We start from the raw sequence: 21,675 nt of genomic DNA, 5'->3' as shown, positions 1-21,675 counted from the left end.
CCAGATGTCTTCGTCCATCAACCTGGACGGGGTTGAAACTCAACGAAAATTCGGTGTCAAAAATGCCAGTCATTCCAACAGAATAGTCCTGAGCTCCTTCTCTCCACCGACCCAATCTTAATGCGGCATGAAGCGATTATTGTTTTATTGCAGGCTCACCGATTTTCAAGTCTCCACTTGACAACCGCCAGATTCGGGATAGAAGCGGGACATCTAGGGAGAAGGAAACAGGGGTTTCTTTACCTTTGGGCGTGTTGGCAATTACAAGTCAATCGAGAGCCTTATAGAACCATTTCTCGCGGACAAGAGAGGTCTCACAAGTTTTCTAAGATCAGAATCTCAATTTTTTCGACGCCCTTGCTCGTCGAAGCAAGGAATTCCACGTTGCGGTGAAGCGGTGCCCTAAACCCAATCGGGTAGCATTGTTTTCGTCACTCGACTTTCTCCTCGACTTTCTTGACTTTCCCTTCCATCAGCCCACAAATTCCCTGTTACAACGAAAACCACTCGGGAGATTCTTTTAATTGGCCGGTGCCACCATGCTCATGTAGTGTGGCACCTCGCAATGCCATGATTTGCACCCCCCGCAACTATGACCTACGATAAACAAAATACTGGCAGTCTCGCCAAACCATTTACACCCACCCTCAGCGCTACATTTCATCGGAGTAACAAGGCTCCGCTCACCCCAAAACTTGCAAGTCCAAATCCAGGTCCAGGTTCAGGTCCAGGACTTCCGCGCCGCCTGGCACATTCCGACCACCCCTATTCCACCCCCTCCAAAGACGACTCCCCCGCGGTCCCGACCTTTCTAAGCGCCAATATCACTCCACGATCTGGCCCTCGAACAACCCGGCGAGATGGCGCATTTTACTCCCCCACAAATATCTCACATGCCCCGTCTCCCTCTCCACATGCACCTTACTCCCAGTCAACAATCGGTTACGGCCGTCGAGACCGCAGTCCGGCTCGCGGGATCAAGCCGGAACAATCCCGAAGTATGAGGGCGAAGACCTTGACGGCAGAGAATCAGCCTTTATCACGTCCCGATTCCTTCTCGGATATGACATCGGGAACTCCGCTGTTCTTCTATGCGTCCGATGCACGATCATCTCATCCTTCTGAGCCGCCAGATGCCCCTCGCCCTAGGGCCCAGGGAAAAATATCCCCAGCCTCCAGCTTCATATATGCAAACGGAGACCAAGAGCGAAATTCACCAGGGGAACAGTCGAATGGTACATCCACTTCTGCCAAACGTCGATCGAGCGGTATTTCACGCCCTCTCCCCGCCAGCAAACCAACATCTTCCTGCTCACGCCTGAGTTCTCCTGGTCTTTCAGATGTGGCTTCACACCCGCCGGACGATCTCAGGTTGCCATATATCGTCAGCGCCGAGAATGGACTAGGAATTCCCCCCCGTTTTGGCTCACCATCGTCCAGTTTAATCGACGAGAAACCCAGACTGCAACCGATCCGACATACCAAGTCCTCAAGTGTCGACTCAGGTCTCCATGGCAATTATTCACAAGAAAGCTTGCGAGCAAGTCCATTCATCCTATCCGGGAGCTATGTTGCTGAAGGAACAGCGTCCGTGATGTCTGAACAGATCATCACCCTTCGCCCTCGGATCTTAAGCAATGTATCCACCACCTCAACTGATACTTACCCTTCGGCACCGCTCAGTCCCGGAAAATCCGACGGTCCGAGCGAGGCAGCTCTCAATGCGCGTACCGAGCGCAAGATCATGGACTTGGAAATCAGTAACTCTTCACTACTAGCCATCAATCGTACCCTGGAGCGTGAAATGCGGCAACAGAAAGCAGAGCTTCGGCGGTTCCGGCGACTGAGCCGATCGGGGCGGATTTCAATGGCACCTTCCACCCGTTCCTCCGGAGCGGCACTATCAGTAACTAGTGAACTGGATGAAGGTGGAAGCGAGATCCCCAACCAGTCACAAGATGATATGTCCGACATCAGCGACGAGGATTCAACAGCGGACGAAAGCATCTCGAGTCCAGGCTCGCTGGTCGAGCATGATTCCAAGCACCGTGTCAGTGATGAAAAACACGTCATGCTCGACTTGGCGCGACATCAGGAGGTGTTGGTGGACAGCCAGAGAATGAACCGAAGCCTCAAGCGCTGTCTCGGATGGACCGAAGAACTCATAAAGGAAGGACAGAGAGCCCTTGAGTACAATGTCCACGTTCAAGACGTTGAGCTGGGTGGCCGAGTTCTAGCGCCTGAAGAGTTGGGTGAAGTTGCTGAGAGTGGCCGTGGTCTTTTGAGCTCTTCAACCGACTATAACGCCGTCTTTTCTCCCGTGGAAGCTTATGAATTGTCATCTGTTGAATCGCCATCTATTGGAACACTATCTCCTACACCCTCTATATCTGCTGATCCGAGTACATGATGCCACTTCTTACCTTCGTCTCCCGGTGGGACGATCCGGTTTTTTTTTTCTTTTTTTTTTTCTTTTTTCTGCTTGTTCATACATTCACACAATACCCCTTTTTGATGCCTTTCATTTTAAATTCGCCCCTTTATTTCTTTACGCCCCTTTATTTCTTTATTGATACAGGCCATTTTTTCACTCGTTTGGGCTTAGCGACTTGCATTATGCGACTCTGGGCTGCTTTTATTTATATGATTGCGTTTGCCATTCATTTCCACCAGACAGGGTAGGGTGGTCAATAATAGACCTCCACACCTGATCAGCTTGTCCATCTCGGACGCTTTTTCTTGGCTAATTTGAAAGATACCCGATTTTCGAATTTTGTCTCGTGTTTGTCCACTGTCTCACTGTGCACCAATTCACTTGAACGCTTGACGATGCCAGATTTCTGTTTAAGCTGGCTTAATGTTGTGTTCTTCATTTTTCTTGATTATACAGAAACGAAAGACCAGAATCTCCTATGGGTACTATCACAGTCTGCAACTTCATATCGTGGTCAACATGATCAACAGAATTCACCGCAATAGTCCAACATCAGGGAAATGGACACTGTCCTGTCCACTGCTGACGCAGTGTCTCCTTAAACCCCTCTGATTCTATGTCTCTTTTGCCTTCCAAATACTTGGTTCCTAGATCACAGGTGTGAGATCTGTCTGGGTAACACCTTTTGCCGTTATTACCAGGCAAAGGTTGCCCGAGCGCCCACTCGAATTGTTCTACGAACCAAATTGGATCAATGGCGAACGGGTTTAGTGTGCGTGGAACCAAAATAGCATGATTCATTCATCTCTTGTGTCTTTCATCTGTTTCGTCTATGTGCTCGGGCGTCATGAAAAAAGCAACCTTGATCCACTTCACGCCCTTTGTAACGGCCTGCTTTCAGAAATTTCTAGTCGCTAATTACATGATATTGACCAAGTCATTTGATTCTGGGGTGGCAGACGGGAGAGGGAAGAAATGTCACACAGGTCTACATCCTAGCATTCCATCATATACCCCACCAGAGCAGGCCATCTAGATACGGCAGGAGATTACCGCTGAAATCTAACAGAAGATGTACATATCTCAAGATAACCCAGATCAGAGCCGGGTGCATTTTGTCCCGCTATGAGCAAGCTGCCCATCACCATTCAAGGCTTTCTCGGTTGCCCATTGCCTACTTGACTGGTGATATTGTAGTCACCATAACAAGCCTCCTGGTACATGGCCTGCTTGTTGAGATCAGGCAGAGCGCGAAGGAATCGGTCGACCTTACAGAACCCATTCACAGACCCATCGCAGACCTTGAGACCATCCAGAGGCACGGGCGCATTGTTCAACACAAATCGGATGTAGTCAGTAGTGTTAGGCTCCAATGACAGATCGGGGTTCGTGTACTTCTGCACCTGGAGATTCTTGAATGAAACCTTCTTGGGGCAGGTCCAAACTTCCGAGAAGAGACGTGCGCCAAAGGGAGTCATCTGGTTCAGGTTGAAGTTGCGGGGCGGGGCGTGTGGCACCGAGACAGGCAGGCCATGAGGGCCGTACTTGAAGTATTCTAGACCCAAGGCAGCCAGTACGGACACGATGATATCGTCGTGGGACATGTCCATGTATAGTGGCTGGTCGAGTGGGAAAGTCTTGGTGTTGTCATCGTACGTGTAGTTGATGCTGCTGTCACTACTCGTGATGAGCTTGGATTGGAGGCGCGCTGCTAGCTCCTGAACATATCCAATTCCCTGGGCGCGACCACTGGGGGAGCCGAAACCGTAGTCACCGTAGAATTGGAGATCAATGTAGTATTCAAAGTCGCGCCATTCCTGCTCGGTGAAGAGTGCACAGAACGAGGACTGGCCAAAAGTCGCATACTCATAGGGGCACATATTGAGCATCGCCAGGATATCGGCGGTATCGAGCTTGAAATCCTCGGGAAGGAGGGCCGCAAGGCGCTTCCGGGCGCTTTTCACAACAGCCGAGGCGAACACCTGAGCAGCATTGTCACCCGGTTCCATACCATTCGGACAGGACTCGGTCGACGACAGGGTGTTGTTGAAATTTTGAACCTCGGGGATAATAGTTAGACTGTATTCCGAGTAGGAGCTGTTGGCTCCTGTGTTTCCAAAGAAGCCACTCAGCCACCAGCGAGCACTCTCCAAAATCCGGGGGTACGAAGTGGTGCGGAAAGTCGGCTTTGGGCGCGCGGTACCATTGGGATACACGTTCAACGATGCATCCCAGGCCGCATCACTAATTTTTGCGCGATAGAGCAATCGGCCGTACTGACTCCAGAATCGCGCACCGGCAGTGGCCTCGGTAGCGGCGCCAATTGGGAGTAAAGTGTCCAAACCAAGCAAATACTCCCAACCATTCAAGAACGCCAGGGATCCAGATCCGATCTTCTTGTTTGGATGTTTCCTGGTATAGTTGACTAGTTTCTGGGCGAAGTTCTCCATGCCTTCCCCATCGAGAATCCATTGTGTCGGATACCGCTCGGCATGGCGGTGTAGAACATGCACCTGCGACAATTCACACTCCAACGGAAACCCTTTGGAGACATTGAACCCTAGTGCATCGGTATAGGGACTGAGGTTAGCCCAGCTTGTTTTCATATCAAACCCCGACGGATATGAGAGACCGGTGGGGCCGGCTGCGGCCGCGGAGCTTGTAGCCATGGCGGCAATGCTGCCTGCAAAGGCCAATAGGACCATGGCAGATGAGTGTAGTGAAGCCATTTTGAATTTGGTGGGGGGGGGGAGGTGTGTTTTTTCCCCCTATGTTGTATGAATGCGACAAAGTAGCGAAAACAATTCGAGGAATCGATGACTTGTTAAAAGACTTGTTATCTGCCCTGTGGGGAGTGGAAACGAGGATCGACCAAATCTCTTTCCTTATATGGAATCGCGTAGGCTCCTCTCTGCTGTTCTATCTGGCACGATGTAATCTTATGACAGTCCTGAGATGTTGAAGATTAACCTCATTGAGTTGCGGTGATCCCGAGATTTCGATAGCCAACGTGTGGGGGAAATGCTTGGCGAGTCCAAGCGGGAATATCAACGTCGGAGAAAAGACGAGATTATCGTTGACAGCGTGTCAAAGTTGACTTTGCATTTCAACTCGACGAAAATTGGGAACGAAGGCCGAGGGAACGTATGACCTCTCATAACTGTCACTGTGGTCCTTGACGAATGTTAGGGCCTAAGATATGTACACCGCTGCAAAAGACAAACATACGTTCTGATGGTCCTTTTGATCTTTGGGCCTAGCGATCTACATCCTTTGCCTTTTACCAATCGAGGTTCCTCAGGGAGTCTCGAGACAACCCACACGCGGTACAAGAAACGGACCTGACGTTCAAATTATATCCAGGTTATTCTGTGTTGCCATTGTCTTACTCACCATTCTTGACCTGCCAGGTGTTTTGATTTTCTGACTGGGCTGGGTATCAGCCTCCCTGGAAGGAGAATGAAGTTGGTGTACACCAGGTTGGTGCTAGCCCACTCACCGTGCAGGTCCGCCTGAGACTAGTCCTGCATAACCGCGGTCCGAGATCTCACGGTGGTGATGGTCGTGGCCTTCGTAAGGAAGGCGAATGATTATCCTCGGGAATCGATTACAGGTTCTGCGTGTTTTCGACGTTATACCACTTGCAGCACTGATGCGATGTCATGTCAACGTTTATTTCAATGTGATTTTGAAGAGCATCTATGTCCATATAACCCGCATCAAACCGCTGCCGGGCTGTTGCGACTGATCAAATAGCATCAGAGATACTTAGTCCAATCTATCGCTCGAAAAACCTGCGTGTCGCAACCCGTAACCATCCAGTCGCCATGAAAAAGCAGAATCGTCAAGCCCGATAAAGAAGGTGAGAAGGTGAAAAGCAAACCCAACATGTATGTCCAGGATATAATAAACCGGCTATCAAGAAAGGCCCGGTTCAAGATGGAACCCAACCAAGAAAAATGAGAAAGGAAACATGAGATGGAGAAGGAGGCAATCAAGCAGTGGTCTCTTCCACCGGCTCTTTTCCGCTGTGGGTCTCATCATAGTCGTGCTTGGACTTCTTCTTTTTCTTGTCCTTCTCATCCTTGCCCTTTTTGCTCATTGCCTCGGCCATAAGTTGCTCGAAGGCCATGTAATCACCCTCTTCCTCGGGGTCGCGTGCGGCCTAAAACTCAGTGGTTAGCATGGGATCGTGTATGGAGAAGACGCGTTTGTACCTTCGCGTAGATATTGCCAGCAATCACTAGCGCATGCGCCCGCTCAATGCGTTTCTCAAGTCGGGTCCGTTTGTCGCTCAGAATCTGGTCACAGACATCACGCAGGACACTCTGGATCTCGAACTTGCTGCCACGCCACGCTGCAGCAAGAATCTTGCCAGTGACTCTCTTTTCATATTCAGCTTTCTTCTCGTCGGTCCAGTCTTCACCACCGCGTTCCTCCATCTTGGCCATCTCCTCCATAGTCATCTGTGCATCAATAGCAGTGGAGATGGTGGTCCATGTCTCCTTTGCAAGGGTGCCCTTGTCCTTCAAGCGTGAGAAGAAGCCAGAGATACCTAAGAACTTCTGTGACTTGAGGAAGGATGTACCCTTCTGGACGTAGGTTTGACCGACAGCGTGGAGAATTTCCAGACCGAAAGATTCCATCTTCAAGTTCTCGACCTCAAGTCGGATTTTCTCTTCGAAGGCTTGTGACACATCCTTCCCTTTGTCTGTCTCAGTCCAAACGCTCAAACGATCGATTAGCTTGTTTGCTAGTGTGTTGACACGGTCTTCCCGGGCCTTTCTGCGTTCATCCTCGAATGCGGTAAGGCGTTCCTGCTGCTCCTTGGACAGACCCTTCTTCTTCTCCTTCTTGCGCAGCTCCTTCTCCTCCTGAGACAGACCGGCTGCCTCCATGCGGGCCTCTTCTTCGGATTTGTCCATAAGAGCTTGTTGTCCGAAGTTCCGTCGGGGAGTGCTAGTACCAGAGCTCTGGTCAGAGGTCGGCTTCTCGGAGGGGCCAGCAGCTGTAGCTGCAGGTGTGGCTCCTGCCGCGGCCTCGTGGGTTTCGTGAGGAGAAGCCGAATCACCAGCTGCAGTCTTCACCTCCTCATCGTGGATGTTGAGTTTCTCTTCTGCAGACTGGGCCAGTTGTTCCTCCTCCATTTCCTGCATCGTGATGTCCATAGTTGCGGTAAGGTCTTTCATAAGGGAAATTTCGCCGATAAGATCAACAAAGGCCTCGCCGCCAAAGATCATGCTGAAGAATTCGGACGGGTCCTCTGTACAAGACAAATCAGAAACTTTGTGCGGGACAGCAGCAGGCATGTGATTGACCTACCGAAACCACCACCAGGCACAGACTCCTCCTTGCCAAACTTGTCGTAACGCTTCCGGAGATCTTCGTTGCTCAAGACTTGGTACGCTTCACCGATCTATGGTAGAAGAATATCAGCCTCATGCTATGTGCATGATTTCTGTGGCTGCGCAATCATACCGCCTGGAAGCGTTCGTGCGCCGTTTCATCTCCAGGGTTTTTATCTGTGGAACCAGGTGAGAAAGATATTCAAAGAAATATTGGATCAGAGGTGGTAATACCCGGGTGGGTGACAATAGCCAGCTTCCGGTAGGCCTTCTTGATTTCTAGTTCGGTCGCCGTAGGTGGCACACCTAGGGCATCGTAGTAGGCAGTATCGGCAACCATCGCAGCGACCGAGCCTAATTCGAGAACAAAGGGGGTTAAGAGAAGATACGAGTTCAAGAGTCAAAGGCCCGAAGGGAAAAAACAGAAACCTGTGTTGTTCAGGCAGAACCTCACGATATTTTTCGGAAGTTGGCGCTGATATCATGTGGGGGTTGTATGCATAGTTTGTTGTAATCACATGACACATATTTCTTCACCTGATCTGCTCTGGCCTTTTCCCCTTTTCCCACTCCCGTCCGTTCCCCCAGGTTCTGTTTCTTTTGTTGTTTGTCAGTATTCGGCTTCGGTTTCTTTTCTTCGGGGCCCTGTTTTCTTCTTTCTTCACTTGTTGAAGATTGGGCTACTTTGCCTTGTAACAATTCCTCGAATTTTCGGCTTTTGCGCCTCTCCTCCACCCATAATGGGTCTCATCGGCAATGCCATTTACTACTCCTTTCACCCCATGCAGTTGAGGTCAATCATCCAATGGTATGTTCTGGAGTTCGCGAAATCCATCATGGGCTTGTAAAGCTCATCACCAACGTCGTATAGGAAAGTCTGGCACAACCCGCCCCATGAGCGCGACGAGAAGAACGAGACCGAGAACCAGAAGATCTGTTTAAAGTTTTTGGATAAAACCAGCCGGAGCTTCAGTGCTGTCATCAAGGAATTACATCCCGAACTGTTGATTCCTATCTGCATCTTCTATTTGGCCCTCCGTGGGCTGGATACCATTGAGGATGACACTTCCATCCCTCTGCCCACCAAGGAGCCTCTCCTCCGGAACTTCAAAGATTTCCTCACGCAGGATGGCTGGAATTTCACGGGGAATCGGCCGGAGGAGAAGGACCGTGAGCTGCTGGTTCGGTTCAACCACGTCATCACGGAGTTCATGAACATGAAGCCTGAATATCAGGCTATCGTCAAGGACATCACTGAAAAGATGGGTAATGGCATGGCTGACTATGCCGTGAAGGCAGAGAATGACGATGCCAGCGTTAAAACCAAGGAGGAGTATGATCTGTACTGCTACTATGTCGCTGGATTGGTTGGCGAAGGCCTCACTCGCCTCTTTGTTGAGGCCGGGTTTGGTAACCCGGCTCTGTTGAAACGCCCCAAGTTGCACAAATCCATGGGTCTTTTCCTCCAGAAGACCAATATCATCCGTGACATCCGGGAGGACTTTGATGACAACCGACGATTCTGGCCCCAGGAAATTTGGTCTAAGCACGTTGACAACTTTGAGGATCTCTTCAAGCCAGAGCACCTTGACGCAGCCCTTAACTGCAGCTCGGAGATGGTCTTGAACGCGCTGGAGCACGCCGAGGAGTGTCTGTTCTACCTGGCTGGTATGCGAGAGCAGAGTGTTTTCAACTTCTGTGCAATCCCACAGTCCATGGCCATCGCTACAATGGAGTTGTGTTTCCGCAACCCCGAAATCTTCAAGCGCAATATCAAGATCACCAAGGGAGATGCATGCGATCTCATGCACAAGTCCACACAAAACTTGTCAGTCCTGTGCGACAGCTTCCGCCAGTACACGCGAAAAATTCACAAGAAGAATACTCCCAAGGATCCCAATTTCCTGAAGATCAGCATTGTCTGCGGACAGATCGAGAAGTTCATCGAGACCATCTTCCCGACGCAATCTGCCGAGGCTGCCAACCGTAAGGTCTCCGGTGAGCTCACTGCCGCCGAGCTACAGAAAAAGAAAGAAAACGACGACAACAAGAATGATGTCTACTTCATAATGGCTCTTATGGGCGTTGTCGTTATTATTATAGCTAGTCTGATGGTCTTCGTCGCCTGGATGATGGGCGCCCGGTTCGACCTTGCCTTCAAGGAAATTATGTCCGGCCACTTCCGGCCGCCTGTTAAGAACCAGCTTGAACACCAGGAGCTTTGATTGTCTTATTATTCTCACATCCACGGCGTTACGACCTTTACTGTCTGATATTTTCGATTCCCCCTCCCGGCGACACATTGTCTTACTATTTTCTTGCCCGACCCGGGTGCCCCCGATGTGTATTGATAATGACATGAATTCTTCTTCTTTCTTCGCCTGGCGCACCTACCAACCTTCACATTTACAACCAACCAGCCTCAGTAGCACGGGTGTCAGATTGCGACATGTCCCGCTTATGGCCGATAATTTGCCAAAGAGGTGCTGATATCGAAATGGAGAATCCTCTCCTCCGCCAGCTTGTAGATTTTTGTCCAGCGGTCCGCCCGAGGTGTCAAACATCCGTTAAAGATGTGGAATACTCCGTTATGTCAATTCGTGCATCTTAAAAATGACTATAGGAAATGAAACCAATCAGCGCTGGGATACTGACTCTCTTGTCCTGACCTTTCCCCATATATCTTGCACTAGACGGAACTGGAGAACCAAGCCCCGAATCAGAAGTCTCTGCTTTTGATAGCAACTCCAGATCACCTCTCTGCAATACTTCGTGCTAGTGTCTTTTACATCTTTTGCTTCTCGGCAGTAAATTGCTTCCATTTGCTGTCCCATGTATTTTCGCTTTCCCCGCCAATTACTCTTGACATGTATCCCTCGACCCTCTTTACTACCTCGAATTCTCAATCCAATGGGTTCCAGCAAGATGGCCTCTTCCCCTAGGGACTTGGGCGACTCTCCGTTGTCCGCAAGTGATTTCCGGACTTACAATCGCATGGAGGAGCAAATGGAAGGATTTGTAAGCTAACTACCACACATCAGGACATCTTGGGTGCTTTTTATCTGCAGAATTCCACTAACTCTCATGCAGCACAATCATTTCCGTTTAACATGGAACCAGCTCTGGAAGGCATGTGGAAGCTCTGGAAAACGAGGACTCTCGGCCCGCCAGGTGATCATGATGGGCCTTCAATTCTGCTCGCAGTTGGACTTCCATCACTCAATCGAGGAGCAGCACATCTTCCCCGTGTTGGCGAAAAAGATGCCTGAATTTCGAAAGGAGCTCGAGCTATTGAGTCAACACAGTCAAATTCATGCGGGGATTGAAAAACTCGAAAACAATCTTGACAAGTGTCGGTCCGGTGAGGAAGATCTGCGCCGTGAAGAGGTCCAGCGGCTGATGGAAGGGTTTGGCAAGGTTCTGTGGACATATTTGGACCAAGAGGTTCAACCTCTTGGAGCTGCCAACATGCACAAATTCTGGTCTCTTGCCGAGATGTGTCGGCTTCCTATGTGATGATAAAGAACACAGGCAACGTCGAAAGCAAGTTTTGCCGATTTCTCTTCAGGAACACACTTTGACTCTAATCTCAAGATTTACTATCTGTGTATCGCTTTGAACACGCTTGAACCTTTTTAATTTCCTATTCGCTCTTGCAAAAGGCGGTTGTGTTTTGTTTCCAAGGGACCTGCTTCTGCCTCGTCAACTTTCATCCCACACGAGTGTCATGCCGTTTGATCTGGCAGCTGTTGCACGGAACTAATTGGCTTCATGTCAAGCGACGACTGCTAACAGGTTGTACTGTTCTCGGAGGCTGGACTATGGCAGACACAGGAATGTGAACACGTTGTCATCCCTTGCTTGTTACCTAGGTATGCGTTACCGCACCCAGTGAGATTGTAACGACGCTCTCACTAGTTTTCCTGTTTCAAAGGCTCTGTTACTCGCACCGGTTTAGTTTAGTTTTCATGTATGATGACGTCTTCCAGGAGAAAGGCTCGTTAACATCGGTAGAGATATGTTGAGGATGCTAGGGTCAATGGCACGAAGTGGTCACATTAAACCCACAGAAATGGAACAGCCGCAAAACCTTCGAATGTCGGCATTTTATACAGCGTTCATTGCAAATCTTCCATGGGATGCGTGTCAGTTGAATTTGGTGAGCCTCGTGGCAGATGTCGGGGTCGCTGGTCTTCGTCTGATCCAATCGTGGCTCCGCTGTCAGATGTTTCTGTCGCCAGGAATGTGCCCGTCACAGAAACGAGCAAGTTCTGCTGAGCTGCTCGTTAGATTCTAGTCTCACCCAGAACGACGATAACGGAAAAAGGGCCTTGGCTTAGATCATGAGCAACCGGTGGGAAAGAGAGAGGATCAACACAACCGCGCAAATTTCAGGTCATACACCGACGCTACTCAGATGCCTATGATTAACCTGCTCTTCTTCCCTTTCCATGTATCCACTCGAGTGGGTCCATAATTTTGTCTCTCATCTAGCGCTTTGGGTTATCAGCACCACTGCCACAAGCTCCGTTTCCCCATGCGGACTGGGCATGATGTCGTGCCGGATGCACCAAGCATGAGATTCAGGGTATAAGTACCATCATGGCAAAGTGCGAGAGAAACCAGGCTAATCATGTCATGCCCATATTTCGTTGCTATCTAAACCGTTCCAAGATCTGCCTAATCTCCCTCCCGTCATCATCATGAGGTTCACAATTGCGATCCTGACTATCGCTATACTAGCAGGCGGCTCTCTGGCTGCCCCGCGCAGCGGCCTTATTGACCGCCTGCAGGCCCGTGGCGCTCTGTCACGTCAGTCACTACCTGCTGAAAAGAAGGGTGTTCTACTCAAGGAGGGAACCGAAGGTGCCAATGTACAATACAGTAAGAATTGGGCTGGAGTAGTGCGCGCGAATCCACCTGCCAGTGCTACCTACACCGCTGTGTCTGCAACGTTCAATGTCCCCGAGCCTACAGCCACCGATGACTCTGGTGATATCCAGGCTGTATCCGCCTGGGTCGGTATTGATGGTGATACTTATACGAAGGCCATCCTACAGACTGGCATCGATTCCTATCTCCAGGATGGCAAACAGACATTTGACGCGTGGTACGAGTGGTATCCATTGAGTGCGGAGAACTTTGACCTTGAATTGTCCGCAGGCGATGTTATCGTCGCGAAGGTCGAGTCATATTCACCCAGCAAGGGTGTTGCTATTATCGAGAACAAGTCGAGCGGCCAAAGAGCTACTAAGACTCTATCTGCTCCCTCCAGCTCCGCAACCCTTGCTGGCCAGAATGCTGAATGGATAGTTGAGGACTTCAATACCGGTAACAGCATGGTTCCCTTGGTTAATTTTGGCACGGTCGACTTTACCGGTGCCCGGGCCGAGGCTGGTGGTACGAAGTATGGTGTCAAAAACGCTGCCGTTCTGGATATCCAGCAGAATGGCGATGTGAAGGCCCATGTGGAAATCCAGAGTGACACTCATTTCTCTGTTAGCTACCAATAAAGTGATCTGTATATACATACAAATCAGCCTTTTGATTTAGGAGTTGACAAATTCGGCGTTTTGTACTATGGGTGAAATTCAACGAGACAAGAGAAGATTTTCCTTCAAAAACCAGGGAGAATTCCTTTGATTTCAATTTACTGAAAACTCTGCATATTTTCGAATGACACCGCTGGCTGTATACAGCTTGTTAGTCTCGTGAGATGGGGGTCACCATCCTATCGCCTAATTAAGAGGTTGACTGTGAAGAAGTGAATTCGAGAGACGGTGAACGGCCACTTGTAAGTCACCAGGGTTGCTTATCAACCTCAAGCCTTTGCTGTTGACGTTTAAACGTCCCAATTTAGCCTTCATTTTTCTGTCCTGAAAATCCAGATCGAGCTGGCGCAATTCCCCAAAGACGCCGATTCTATCCTCTCAATAGTTTCTGGCCATGCCGTACACCTCTGTATTGACCTCACCTTTACGTTCCAAATGGAACTTGATTCCCTACTTGGGAAACATGCCTCATCAAAAGGAGAGTCTCTGTTGATCGCACGGGTAGGCACGGATTTTCGAGAACACTATTCGAACGGGTCGACTCAAATATCTCCCCCAGAGTTCCCCTCAACCCTCGGATGTGTGGCACTCCAGCGCGACTCTGCTATTTGGTGCGAGATGAAGCGTCTATACGTTCTCAAGGATACTCGCGGAGAACGCCTGAGTGAAACCCTCGTCGAAGCGATCCTGGAGCAGGTCAGAGCGCTCTGGGTTAGAACGCACCTAGACACATTACCTGAAATGACAGCGGCACGACGACTGTCTCCGAAATATGGAGTCGTGGATATTGCACCGTAAAATGAGATTCTAATTCGAAGAACGGTCTTCGTAGGCCGTGAAAATCTCTGATGATACCTAAATTTATGTGACGCTTCCCCTTGCCTGTATATGGTGGAAGGGAAAGATTGGATAGACGGTGAAGGCATTCGTGTTCGACCTGCCGGAGTGATGCAGCAAGTAGACCTGGCAGTCCTGGTGATACAGGGACTCGGTGACTCGGGGAGCTGGATGAAGAAGTGGAGGTAGAGAAGTGAAGAAGTGGAAGGTGCATTGCAGAGAAAGAAGGGGACACTCTGCGCCCGCGGGGACTACGGGAAACCATCTACACCGGGCAGATGGATTGACTTTCTTTACATTTCTTTTGTCTTGTTTGCATTACGCCGGCCGGTTTGTGGCCTTACTTTTCAGGTGGCAGAACCTCGAGAAATCGAGTCCTGCTCACAGGGTGGATCTGCATACTGGGAATGCACCACCATTTATCGTCGGGAGCGGGCTCTGGGACGCAACCCCCGCATAGCAGCATGTATGTAAAGCGAACTAAATCGGGTCAATGAATTCATCATCATCATCATCATCATCATCATAGACGGTGAAGGTGCCCAACAATGCACTGTTGATCACCTCGACCCAACAATATGCACCCATGTTTACGCATCGAAATTTTTTCCGTTTCATTCCCAAAGTTATGCAAATCAAGATTGCAAGAAAAATCTAGCATTAAAGAAACCACTCCCCTCAAGGGACTCGAAGATATTGTCGGAGATTTCCAAATCAGGGCCTAGGAGGAGAGAGCACAGTGCTACCAATCTCAGAGATCTGTGACAGAAGACCAGTGGATACATCTGAAGATCTAACAGGTTCTTCTTCCCTATGACGGCTTCAAAGCAGCCTCTTGACATTCTCGTCATCGGCGCCGGCATTGCTGGTCTCTCGACAGCCATTGCCCTTGGAAAACAGGGGCATCACGTTGTGGTATGCTCCCAGAAACAACATTCAAGCTTGCTGTAAAGTCAATTTCTCACGCCGTTAAGATTTTGGAAAAATCTGCTTTTTTAAAGGAGACAGGTGCTGCAGTCCATTTGCCACCAAATTGCACTGCCTTACTACGTTGGATGGGCATTGATCCGGTTGATTTCGGAGGCACATTGCTGCATGAGGTCAGATTCGTCTGATGACAAAACAAAGTGATTTGAATTGATTCGTTTTTCGCTTAATCCAGATACACCGGTATGGATTTGACGGGAAGTTGATGAGCAAGAGAGAGTTCACCGACACTCGTCATCATTGGCAAGCAGTAGGCAAATGAAGCCGACTCAGCCGGGACAACAATTTAATGTATCATAGGAGTGGTACCTCGTGCATCGAGTTGAGCTGCACAATCACCTCAAGAAACTTGCCCTTGAGACCGCAACGCTACATACCCGGTGTAGAATCACCGAGGTCATTGTGGAAGGGACTTGCCCGTCGGTTACCCTCGATGATGGTCGCACTTTCAAAGCCGACCTGCTCCTCGGTGCAGATGGACTGCATGTATGAATTTTAGATTATAAACACTGGTGTTTGTCCGAATCTCCCTGTTCTGACTGTTTCATAGTCCCAAATTCGCGACAGTATCGCCCCGGGGTCTCCCTCCCCATATCCCGTCGGCAAGTCTTGTTTTCGCTGGCTGCTTCCAACAGATCAATTAAGGCAAAATGCAAGCACTGTAGATTTTGTGCGAGACACCGGCTTGTTTATTGAGTGGGCATCTAATGACCGGCGACTCGTGGCCTACCCTTGCTCTGATAACAAAATCCTCAATCTTTGTGCATTTGTCCCTTTGGAGGAAGTTCACGCAGATAATCAGAGTGACAGTATGGGGTTTCCTTGGTTGCTGACATAGAACGCCACTGACATATTGGAATCTATAGATTGGCAGACAGTTGGAGATAATGCTACAATTGTCAAGGCCTTTTCTAAATTTTCACCCGGAGTTCAACAAATCATCGCGAGCGCGGACAAAACCCTCAAAGTATGGGATCTGTACGATATGGATGCACTCCCGACCTGGACTCGAGGTCACGCTGCTCTTCTAGGAGACGCAGCACATCCTTTCCAGCCATGTAAGCAACTGAATAGCTTCAATCTGACAAACCGCGTGCGAGACACGTACTGACAACTCGATAGACATGGGACAGGGTGCAGCCATGGCAATTGAAGATGCTGTCAGCATCGCCACCTTGCTTCCATATGGCAGTACATCGCACGATATACCCATGCGACTTGAAATGTATCAAACGGGTCGTCGGCCACGGGTCGACCTTGTCCTCCACTACACTCGGATGAATGGACGGGACGAGAACGATGCAGCCGGCGATAGAATGTCAGGTATGCTTGCTTTTATATGCTTGGAAATATTCAAGCTGACAGTGACAGCTGCGGAAATGGTAAAGATCATGAATATTTGTTTCTCGCACAATGAGATTGAGCACTCTGCAAATTTGCTCGATGGTAAATCAACGGATCAATGTTGGAGATGAACAGGAGTGAACTATAGAAAAAGTGATATAGCACAGTGCATGTGTGCTTAAGCGGTTGACAGGGCCTTGGAAAGTCAAACTCTTGCGACGTTCACACGGTATGGGAGGGGAGAGCCCGCCAAGGTTGAGATCTTACTCGTCCATGTACCAGTTAAGTCAAAGAAATAACATTTTGGTCCCGAAAGATACGGTCCATCTAAAGTTGATGGTAAAATAAAGAGGCTGATATCTAAATTGTCAAGATTGGAGGCGTGCATTTTGTACATTCTTCGACAACACAACCTCAGGTTGAGTTATTTGTACACAATGTCAGGCATCAATTCCATGCCTTGGGCATCTTTCAAGCTCGGGCCATCTATCATTCTTGGCCACTCCGCCCCCCCCCCCCCCCCCTAACCAAACGGCTGGGCCGGGTATGTTGTGCTCCTAGACGGTCATATAGAGATATGTCATCTGGATATTTAAGCCCCAGTTATCTGCCAGATTCATTTCGCGTCAGGCGGAAGCCCGTATCAAACCCGAACTTGCGAGGTACGGCGCATGCAGATCAGCTGGAAGCAACAGCCTATGCCACCAATACCCAGTCTCTTGTACCCCCATCATATACGGACCTTTATGGTCCGCCACCTCCCAGGACTGTAAGTCCGGGCTCACTACCGCGACCAAGCACTGCGGGACCAACTTCATCCTCTACTTCTCCGCAGCCGACGTCTGTTCAAAAGGCATACAGCGAAGCTCGGCATTTCCTCACCGGTCTAATCAATCGTCCGATAGAATCAAACAAGCATGTTACTATTTTGCGACATTCCCATGGACTGGTTTTTTACCGTGGACCCTCTACATCGGTCGCTATATCGATCTTCTCCGATGCCCCCTTACCACCTGAACATACCCTATGGTTACAGAGCAAAGGTTGGACCGGGAAGACCGGGATGCAATTTAAGTCGTTCCTCCGTCTCCGAGATAGCTGGCTAGACGTGACCCCGGGTATGCCGTTGAGGGCCGACCAGGTGACTCCGGATGATGAACGAGCTTGGCAACGCGATATCAAGAAATTTCGAAAGAAGGCCCCGCCCCGTCCGCGCGATACACATCAGCTACGTGAGACTGCCGTTGTGCGAATTCCCGCCGAAGCCGGCGATGGTTATTTTCAGCTAGTTCTCTGCCAAGGGGTCAGGAAGAAGGTGCTTGGCACTAGCCCCGTGTTCCGGGTGCTCTCTACATCCACTGCCCCCAGTTCGATCCGGGGCGCGAGCTTAAGCACGCTGCCTCTGGAGGTCGGGGCTATGGTTGTAAGCCTTTATGCCCAAACTGCTGCCCGAACCACGGCAGCTCCGGCCGCCATGGCCATTCACGCAAAAGCTGTTGCATTGCGTCCATCGTGGGTGACAAAGAATGCGGCCCAAAAGGTTTACACGACTAGTGGTATCGAGAACCGCGTGGGCGGTATTATCAATGGCCCTAAAGGTCCCATTGGGCGATATAAGATAAATCCAGCAGCGCCGGAAATAGTCGGAAGCAGCGCGGTTTCTATCGATGCCGGTCCTCAGCCACCGTTTCCTATGACATTCAAATCTCGCTATCAAACCGATGAACTTTTGTACCGCAACAACCCTGACGGCGCACCAAAGTTGACCTTAATTAGAATGCCTGACTGGGTGACGGAGCAGTTAAGGGGCTACTTCTTCGGCTGGGCTCGATTCGATACTGGGTCGAGCAAAGATCCCCCGACTGATGAATGGTGCCCAGCGATTTTATCTGTGCGAGCGCTAGATCCCCTCCAGGCGGCGAGAGTAAATTTGGCTCAGCTATCAAAACGTGTGGTCGCAATTCGCCTCCTCGAGGATCTTCCTCTCCATTCAAATAAAATTGAAATCCGTGTTTTGGGATACCTTCGCGCTGAAATCCCACCGCCCACCGGGATCACGAGCAAAGAACTCGCTGAGGCGCAAGCGGCCGCTGCAGAGGCGGCTTTGCTCGCTGATGTATACGACGCATCCGTGGTGCAGGATACTCTGGCTCATCCTGCGTGGGCCGCGGAACACCCAGCGATGCCAGACCATCAGCAAAACTCGAGTTGGATTGATCGCACTGTCGAGGGGTATACCGATATCATCACACGTGGACAGAAATTAGTTGAACAAGTTCCATTGCACCTAGTTGGAGTTCGCTCTGTCACCGATGGGCTCAGAGAGAGCCAGGTTGCTGTAAACGGGTTCTATATAGTCCGCTAATTACTGACGATACACTTGTGGGCCCGTTTGCAGATACCCAATATGGACATAATCCGATATATATAATTTTTCATTGCTTAAGATTTGATTCGAGCTCTGGAGTCATCAAGTACAAAGACTTCCATCTAGGCTAAATCCAGTCAAATGCCCCCGATTACCACAAATGTGCAAACACATAGCATTGCCACATCAAAGTCTAAAACCCTAAGGTCCAACTGGAGGCTCCGAAGCTGCCAAGTTACATTGACGGAACAATCGCACCTCGTCAGGCTTGAACGCACCAACCACAGAATGTAGTACGCCACGATTGTTGAACAACACCAAGTCGTTATCTTCCCAGTCATGCGGATACACATACTGAGGACTGATGGCCGGCCGCTGCAAGTTATAGACAATGTCTCGCACACGGGCCAAGTCATCGATCGTGGATCCATCGGCGCAGTGAATACGGCGCACGGCAGAGGGGTGAATCTGCAAGGCCAATTTGCCCGTCACTGGGTTTTTCCAGGTCATTGGGAAGACCATAATCTTACTAGGGTCAATAGGCGGCAGTTCCGAGTCGGATAACTCAAGGCCTTCTGAGTGTATACCGAGCCCCGTGGATCGGGAATGGGCTTGGCTCATCCAAATATACCTGGTCAAATAGTTAGCTCATTTGATCAAAGCAATGTACATAACAGGAATTTTTACGGATGTGGGGCATATTCTATTTTGCTCGTCTTCACAAACGCCTGGTCTTCGGGCGAAAGAAGTTCGAACATCCGCTCGCCACTAACAAACGCAGTTGTGCCAAGTGGTACATCCATTTTTTCTCCGGTTCCATCATCATACAGTAATGTCTGTCGGCGGCCTTTGGGCACGCTGACAGCCATTAGCGTTGTCACCTGGGGCGGGTACAAGCCGTAAAGCGCAGCGTCGATATGCCAGCGATAGAACCGGGTGAATTCATAGTCCTTCTCGTCCGGGATGTGATCTTGGTGAAATGTCCGGTGGTGAGGATGACGTAATGTGATGTCTTTGAGACCTTCGTACGAATCAATGTGTCCATTTCCAATCACCTGCACTTGTGGCTGATGAGGGATAGTCTTGAGATCAGGATGAAGAATGCTTCTTTTCACATCGATGGTCTTGCCATGTCCATAGTTGTCAGATACTGGGTCAAAGCGCTTAGTCAGCTCATACTGGGCTTTAGGTGATAGCCCTTGCTGGTGTTTGAACACCACGACGTGATACTCGTAGAGGGCCTTCCGAATCGTCTCAAACTGCTCCTCTATATGACTGTTAGCCTGTGCTCTAAACAGTTGGCAGTAGTGCACAAACCAGTGAGTTTTTCTAAATCAACACCTTCGATCTCAACACCGAAATCAATGCTTGAGCCCGGAGGATGTTGAAGTGGGCGGACGGTAAGTGGTAGCATGGCCATGGTTTCGGATTATTCAGGGTTTCAGTTTTGCAGCTCAAAATATGCCCATAAGGTGATCTACAAGTGAGTCTTTATAATTCTCGGCCGATCATTAAAGTTTCGGTTCTTCTGACCAGATTGTGGACGGTTAACGGCGTATACCGAGTTCCTCCCAAATCAGAGAGAGAATGTCTGGATTGATGGGAATGATAAAGCGGTTATCAATGGCTATTGTCCCCAGCGAGTCTTTTGATAAACAAAATTCCACACACGGAGCAATAAGACTTTGAAATTTTCGTTGTCATTGGATGTCGACAATAGACGGGAGGGTAGTGTGGTGATAAGGCGGGTGAGTGGTAAGAACACTCCCGCTCATTTGTTTGATACGTCATGTACAGAGTAGTTGCCAAACATTGCAAACTCCCCAGATTTTTATAAACATGGCAAACATGACAAACATGACAAACAGAGAGTCCAGGGGTCTCCATCTAATGGGGTCGCTGGCAGTTACATAGTTACATACATGGGTAGATACGTCGGTACTTCTGAGGTTGGCCAATCTCTCTATTGATTCCCCTCTTTATGTACAGAAATGTCCTTAGGTCTGTACAATCTTTGATTTTTGCCGCCTTCGTACACATCCAACAACACACCGTACAAGACATCGGAAAAGAAGATCCAGGAACGGATCGATGGGCTCTTTGTTAAACTCTTACACTGTCAAAGACAAAGATGAGCGGCTGGCGATTCTTTCTATGTTAAATATCAGCAACTTCCACCCAATCCCACGTGATTTTGGTGGTTGCGCGGCACCAATAATCTCATCCAACCTAGTGTGCATATCAACTTCCTCTGGGCGCCATGCCCGTGGATCATCAGAGTCCATCGTTCCATAATAGCTCTAGCCTGTGCGAGTCTAAGGAGCGTACTTGGCTCAAACAAGCTGCGCCGGGAACTCAAAAAAGTGCACATGGCACGTGGTACATTCCAAAGTTTCGGATCATTGGATGACATCCATCTCGCCTCTTTTGCAATATCCTCTCGAGAATCCAGTAATCCAAACCCGCCCGTTATCCAAACAAAAAGACAACCAATTTATCCACCCTCCCAATCTCACTCCGTTTCACAAGTCGGAGACAACTCTGGAAAGGAACGGACCCTATTATGGGTTCATCGACCAACAACTCGTTTATTTTAGATGGCAGATCATCTATTCGCCACTATACTCGCGGAAGAGTACCCGCAGTGGCGGGTGCAGCATCCACAACTTCCTATGCGGTGCATATATCGAACCTTTCCAGAAGGGTTCCGTATTGTGTGCCAAGACCGTTCACAGCAACCACACTCCCGAGCGCAGCAGCCGCCACGAAGTCGGCAGTAGGTCCGTTCGACATTCCAGAGCTGTTTAG

The 21,675-nt window shown here is 49.6% G+C and overlaps 10 protein-coding genes across 10 annotated transcripts; 6 read left to right on the top strand and 4 right to left on the bottom strand.

Moving 5' to 3' along the window:
• Positions 1–592: 592 nt before the first annotated feature.
• Positions 593–2,410, top strand: Pdw03_7584 (DNA polymerase kappa; the record flags this gene model as incomplete). Its single annotated transcript, XM_066101704.1, has 2 exons — positions 593–1,268; positions 1,341–2,410. The coding sequence occupies 2 exons, from the start codon at positions 593–595 to the stop codon at positions 2,408–2,410; spliced, it is 1,746 nt and encodes a 581-aa protein (XP_065956787.1).
• A 1,172-nt stretch (positions 2,411–3,582) lies between these two features.
• Pdw03_7583 (Histidine phosphatase superfamily, clade-2) lies at positions 3,583–5,163 on the bottom strand (the record flags this gene model as incomplete). The annotated part of the gene is made up of 1 exon (XM_014677252.1): positions 3,583–5,163. One exon carries the CDS (start codon positions 5,161–5,163, stop codon positions 3,583–3,585), a length of 1,581 nt encoding a protein of 526 aa, XP_014532738.1.
• A 1,265-nt stretch (positions 5,164–6,428) lies between these two features.
• On the bottom strand, positions 6,429–8,119 carry Pdw03_7582 (Molecular chaperone, heat shock protein, Hsp40, DnaJ; the record flags this gene model as incomplete). The annotated part of the gene is made up of 5 exons (XM_014677251.1): positions 6,429–6,599; positions 6,652–7,697; positions 7,757–7,850; positions 7,913–7,956; positions 8,014–8,119. The coding sequence occupies 5 exons, from the start codon at positions 8,117–8,119 to the stop codon at positions 6,429–6,431; spliced, it is 1,461 nt and encodes a 486-aa protein (XP_014532737.1).
• A 400-nt stretch (positions 8,120–8,519) lies between these two features.
• Positions 8,520–10,004, top strand: Pdw03_7581 (Squalene/phytoene synthase; the record flags this gene model as incomplete). Its single annotated transcript, XM_014677250.1, has 2 exons — positions 8,520–8,587; positions 8,651–10,004. 2 exons carry the CDS (start codon positions 8,520–8,522, stop codon positions 10,002–10,004), a joined length of 1,422 nt encoding a protein of 473 aa, XP_014532736.1.
• A 700-nt stretch (positions 10,005–10,704) lies between these two features.
• Pdw03_7580 (hemerythrin/HHE cation-binding motif) lies at positions 10,705–11,408 on the top strand (the record flags this gene model as incomplete). The annotated part of the gene is made up of 4 exons (XM_066101703.1): positions 10,705–10,797; positions 10,870–11,140; positions 11,197–11,322; positions 11,374–11,408. 4 exons carry the CDS (start codon positions 10,705–10,707, stop codon positions 11,406–11,408), a joined length of 525 nt encoding a protein of 174 aa, XP_065956786.1.
• Positions 11,409–12,482: 1,074 nt separating this feature from the next.
• On the top strand, positions 12,483–13,292 carry Pdw03_7579 (Aspergillopepsin, putative; the record flags this gene model as incomplete). Its single annotated transcript, XM_014677248.1, has 1 exon — positions 12,483–13,292. One exon carries the CDS (start codon positions 12,483–12,485, stop codon positions 13,290–13,292), a length of 810 nt encoding a protein of 269 aa, XP_014532734.1.
• Positions 13,293–13,958: 666 nt separating this feature from the next.
• On the bottom strand, positions 13,959–14,382 carry Pdw03_7578 (uncharacterized protein; the record flags this gene model as incomplete). The annotated part of the gene is made up of 2 exons (XM_066101702.1): positions 13,959–14,018; positions 14,068–14,382. 2 exons carry the CDS (start codon positions 14,380–14,382, stop codon positions 13,959–13,961), a joined length of 375 nt encoding a protein of 124 aa, XP_065956785.1.
• Positions 14,383–14,981: 599 nt separating this feature from the next.
• Pdw03_7577 (Monooxygenase, FAD-binding) lies at positions 14,982–16,630 on the top strand (the record flags this gene model as incomplete). The annotated part of the gene is made up of 8 exons (XM_066101701.1): positions 14,982–15,083; positions 15,143–15,268; positions 15,331–15,405; positions 15,456–15,641; positions 15,706–15,964; positions 16,022–16,213; positions 16,278–16,478; positions 16,527–16,630. 8 exons carry the CDS (start codon positions 14,982–14,984, stop codon positions 16,628–16,630), a joined length of 1,245 nt encoding a protein of 414 aa, XP_065956784.1.
• A 932-nt stretch (positions 16,631–17,562) lies between these two features.
• Positions 17,563–18,864, top strand: Pdw03_7576 (Monooxygenase, FAD-binding; the record flags this gene model as incomplete). Its single annotated transcript, XM_066101700.1, has 1 exon — positions 17,563–18,864. One exon carries the CDS (start codon positions 17,563–17,565, stop codon positions 18,862–18,864), a length of 1,302 nt encoding a protein of 433 aa, XP_065956783.1.
• A 204-nt stretch (positions 18,865–19,068) lies between these two features.
• Pdw03_7575 (Taurine catabolism dioxygenase TauD/TfdA) lies at positions 19,069–20,287 on the bottom strand (the record flags this gene model as incomplete). The annotated part of the gene is made up of 3 exons (XM_014677245.1): positions 19,069–19,498; positions 19,555–20,134; positions 20,185–20,287. The coding sequence occupies 3 exons, from the start codon at positions 20,285–20,287 to the stop codon at positions 19,069–19,071; spliced, it is 1,113 nt and encodes a 370-aa protein (XP_014532731.1).
• Positions 20,288–21,675: the final 1,388 nt, after the last annotated feature.

This window comes from Penicillium digitatum, chromosome 3 (assembly GCF_016767815.1).
Source record: "Penicillium digitatum chromosome 3, complete sequence".
In the NCBI taxonomy this organism is placed as follows: Eukaryota; Fungi; Ascomycota; class Eurotiomycetes; order Eurotiales; family Aspergillaceae; genus Penicillium; species Penicillium digitatum.
This window is presented reverse-complemented; position numbering and strand designations above follow the sequence as displayed.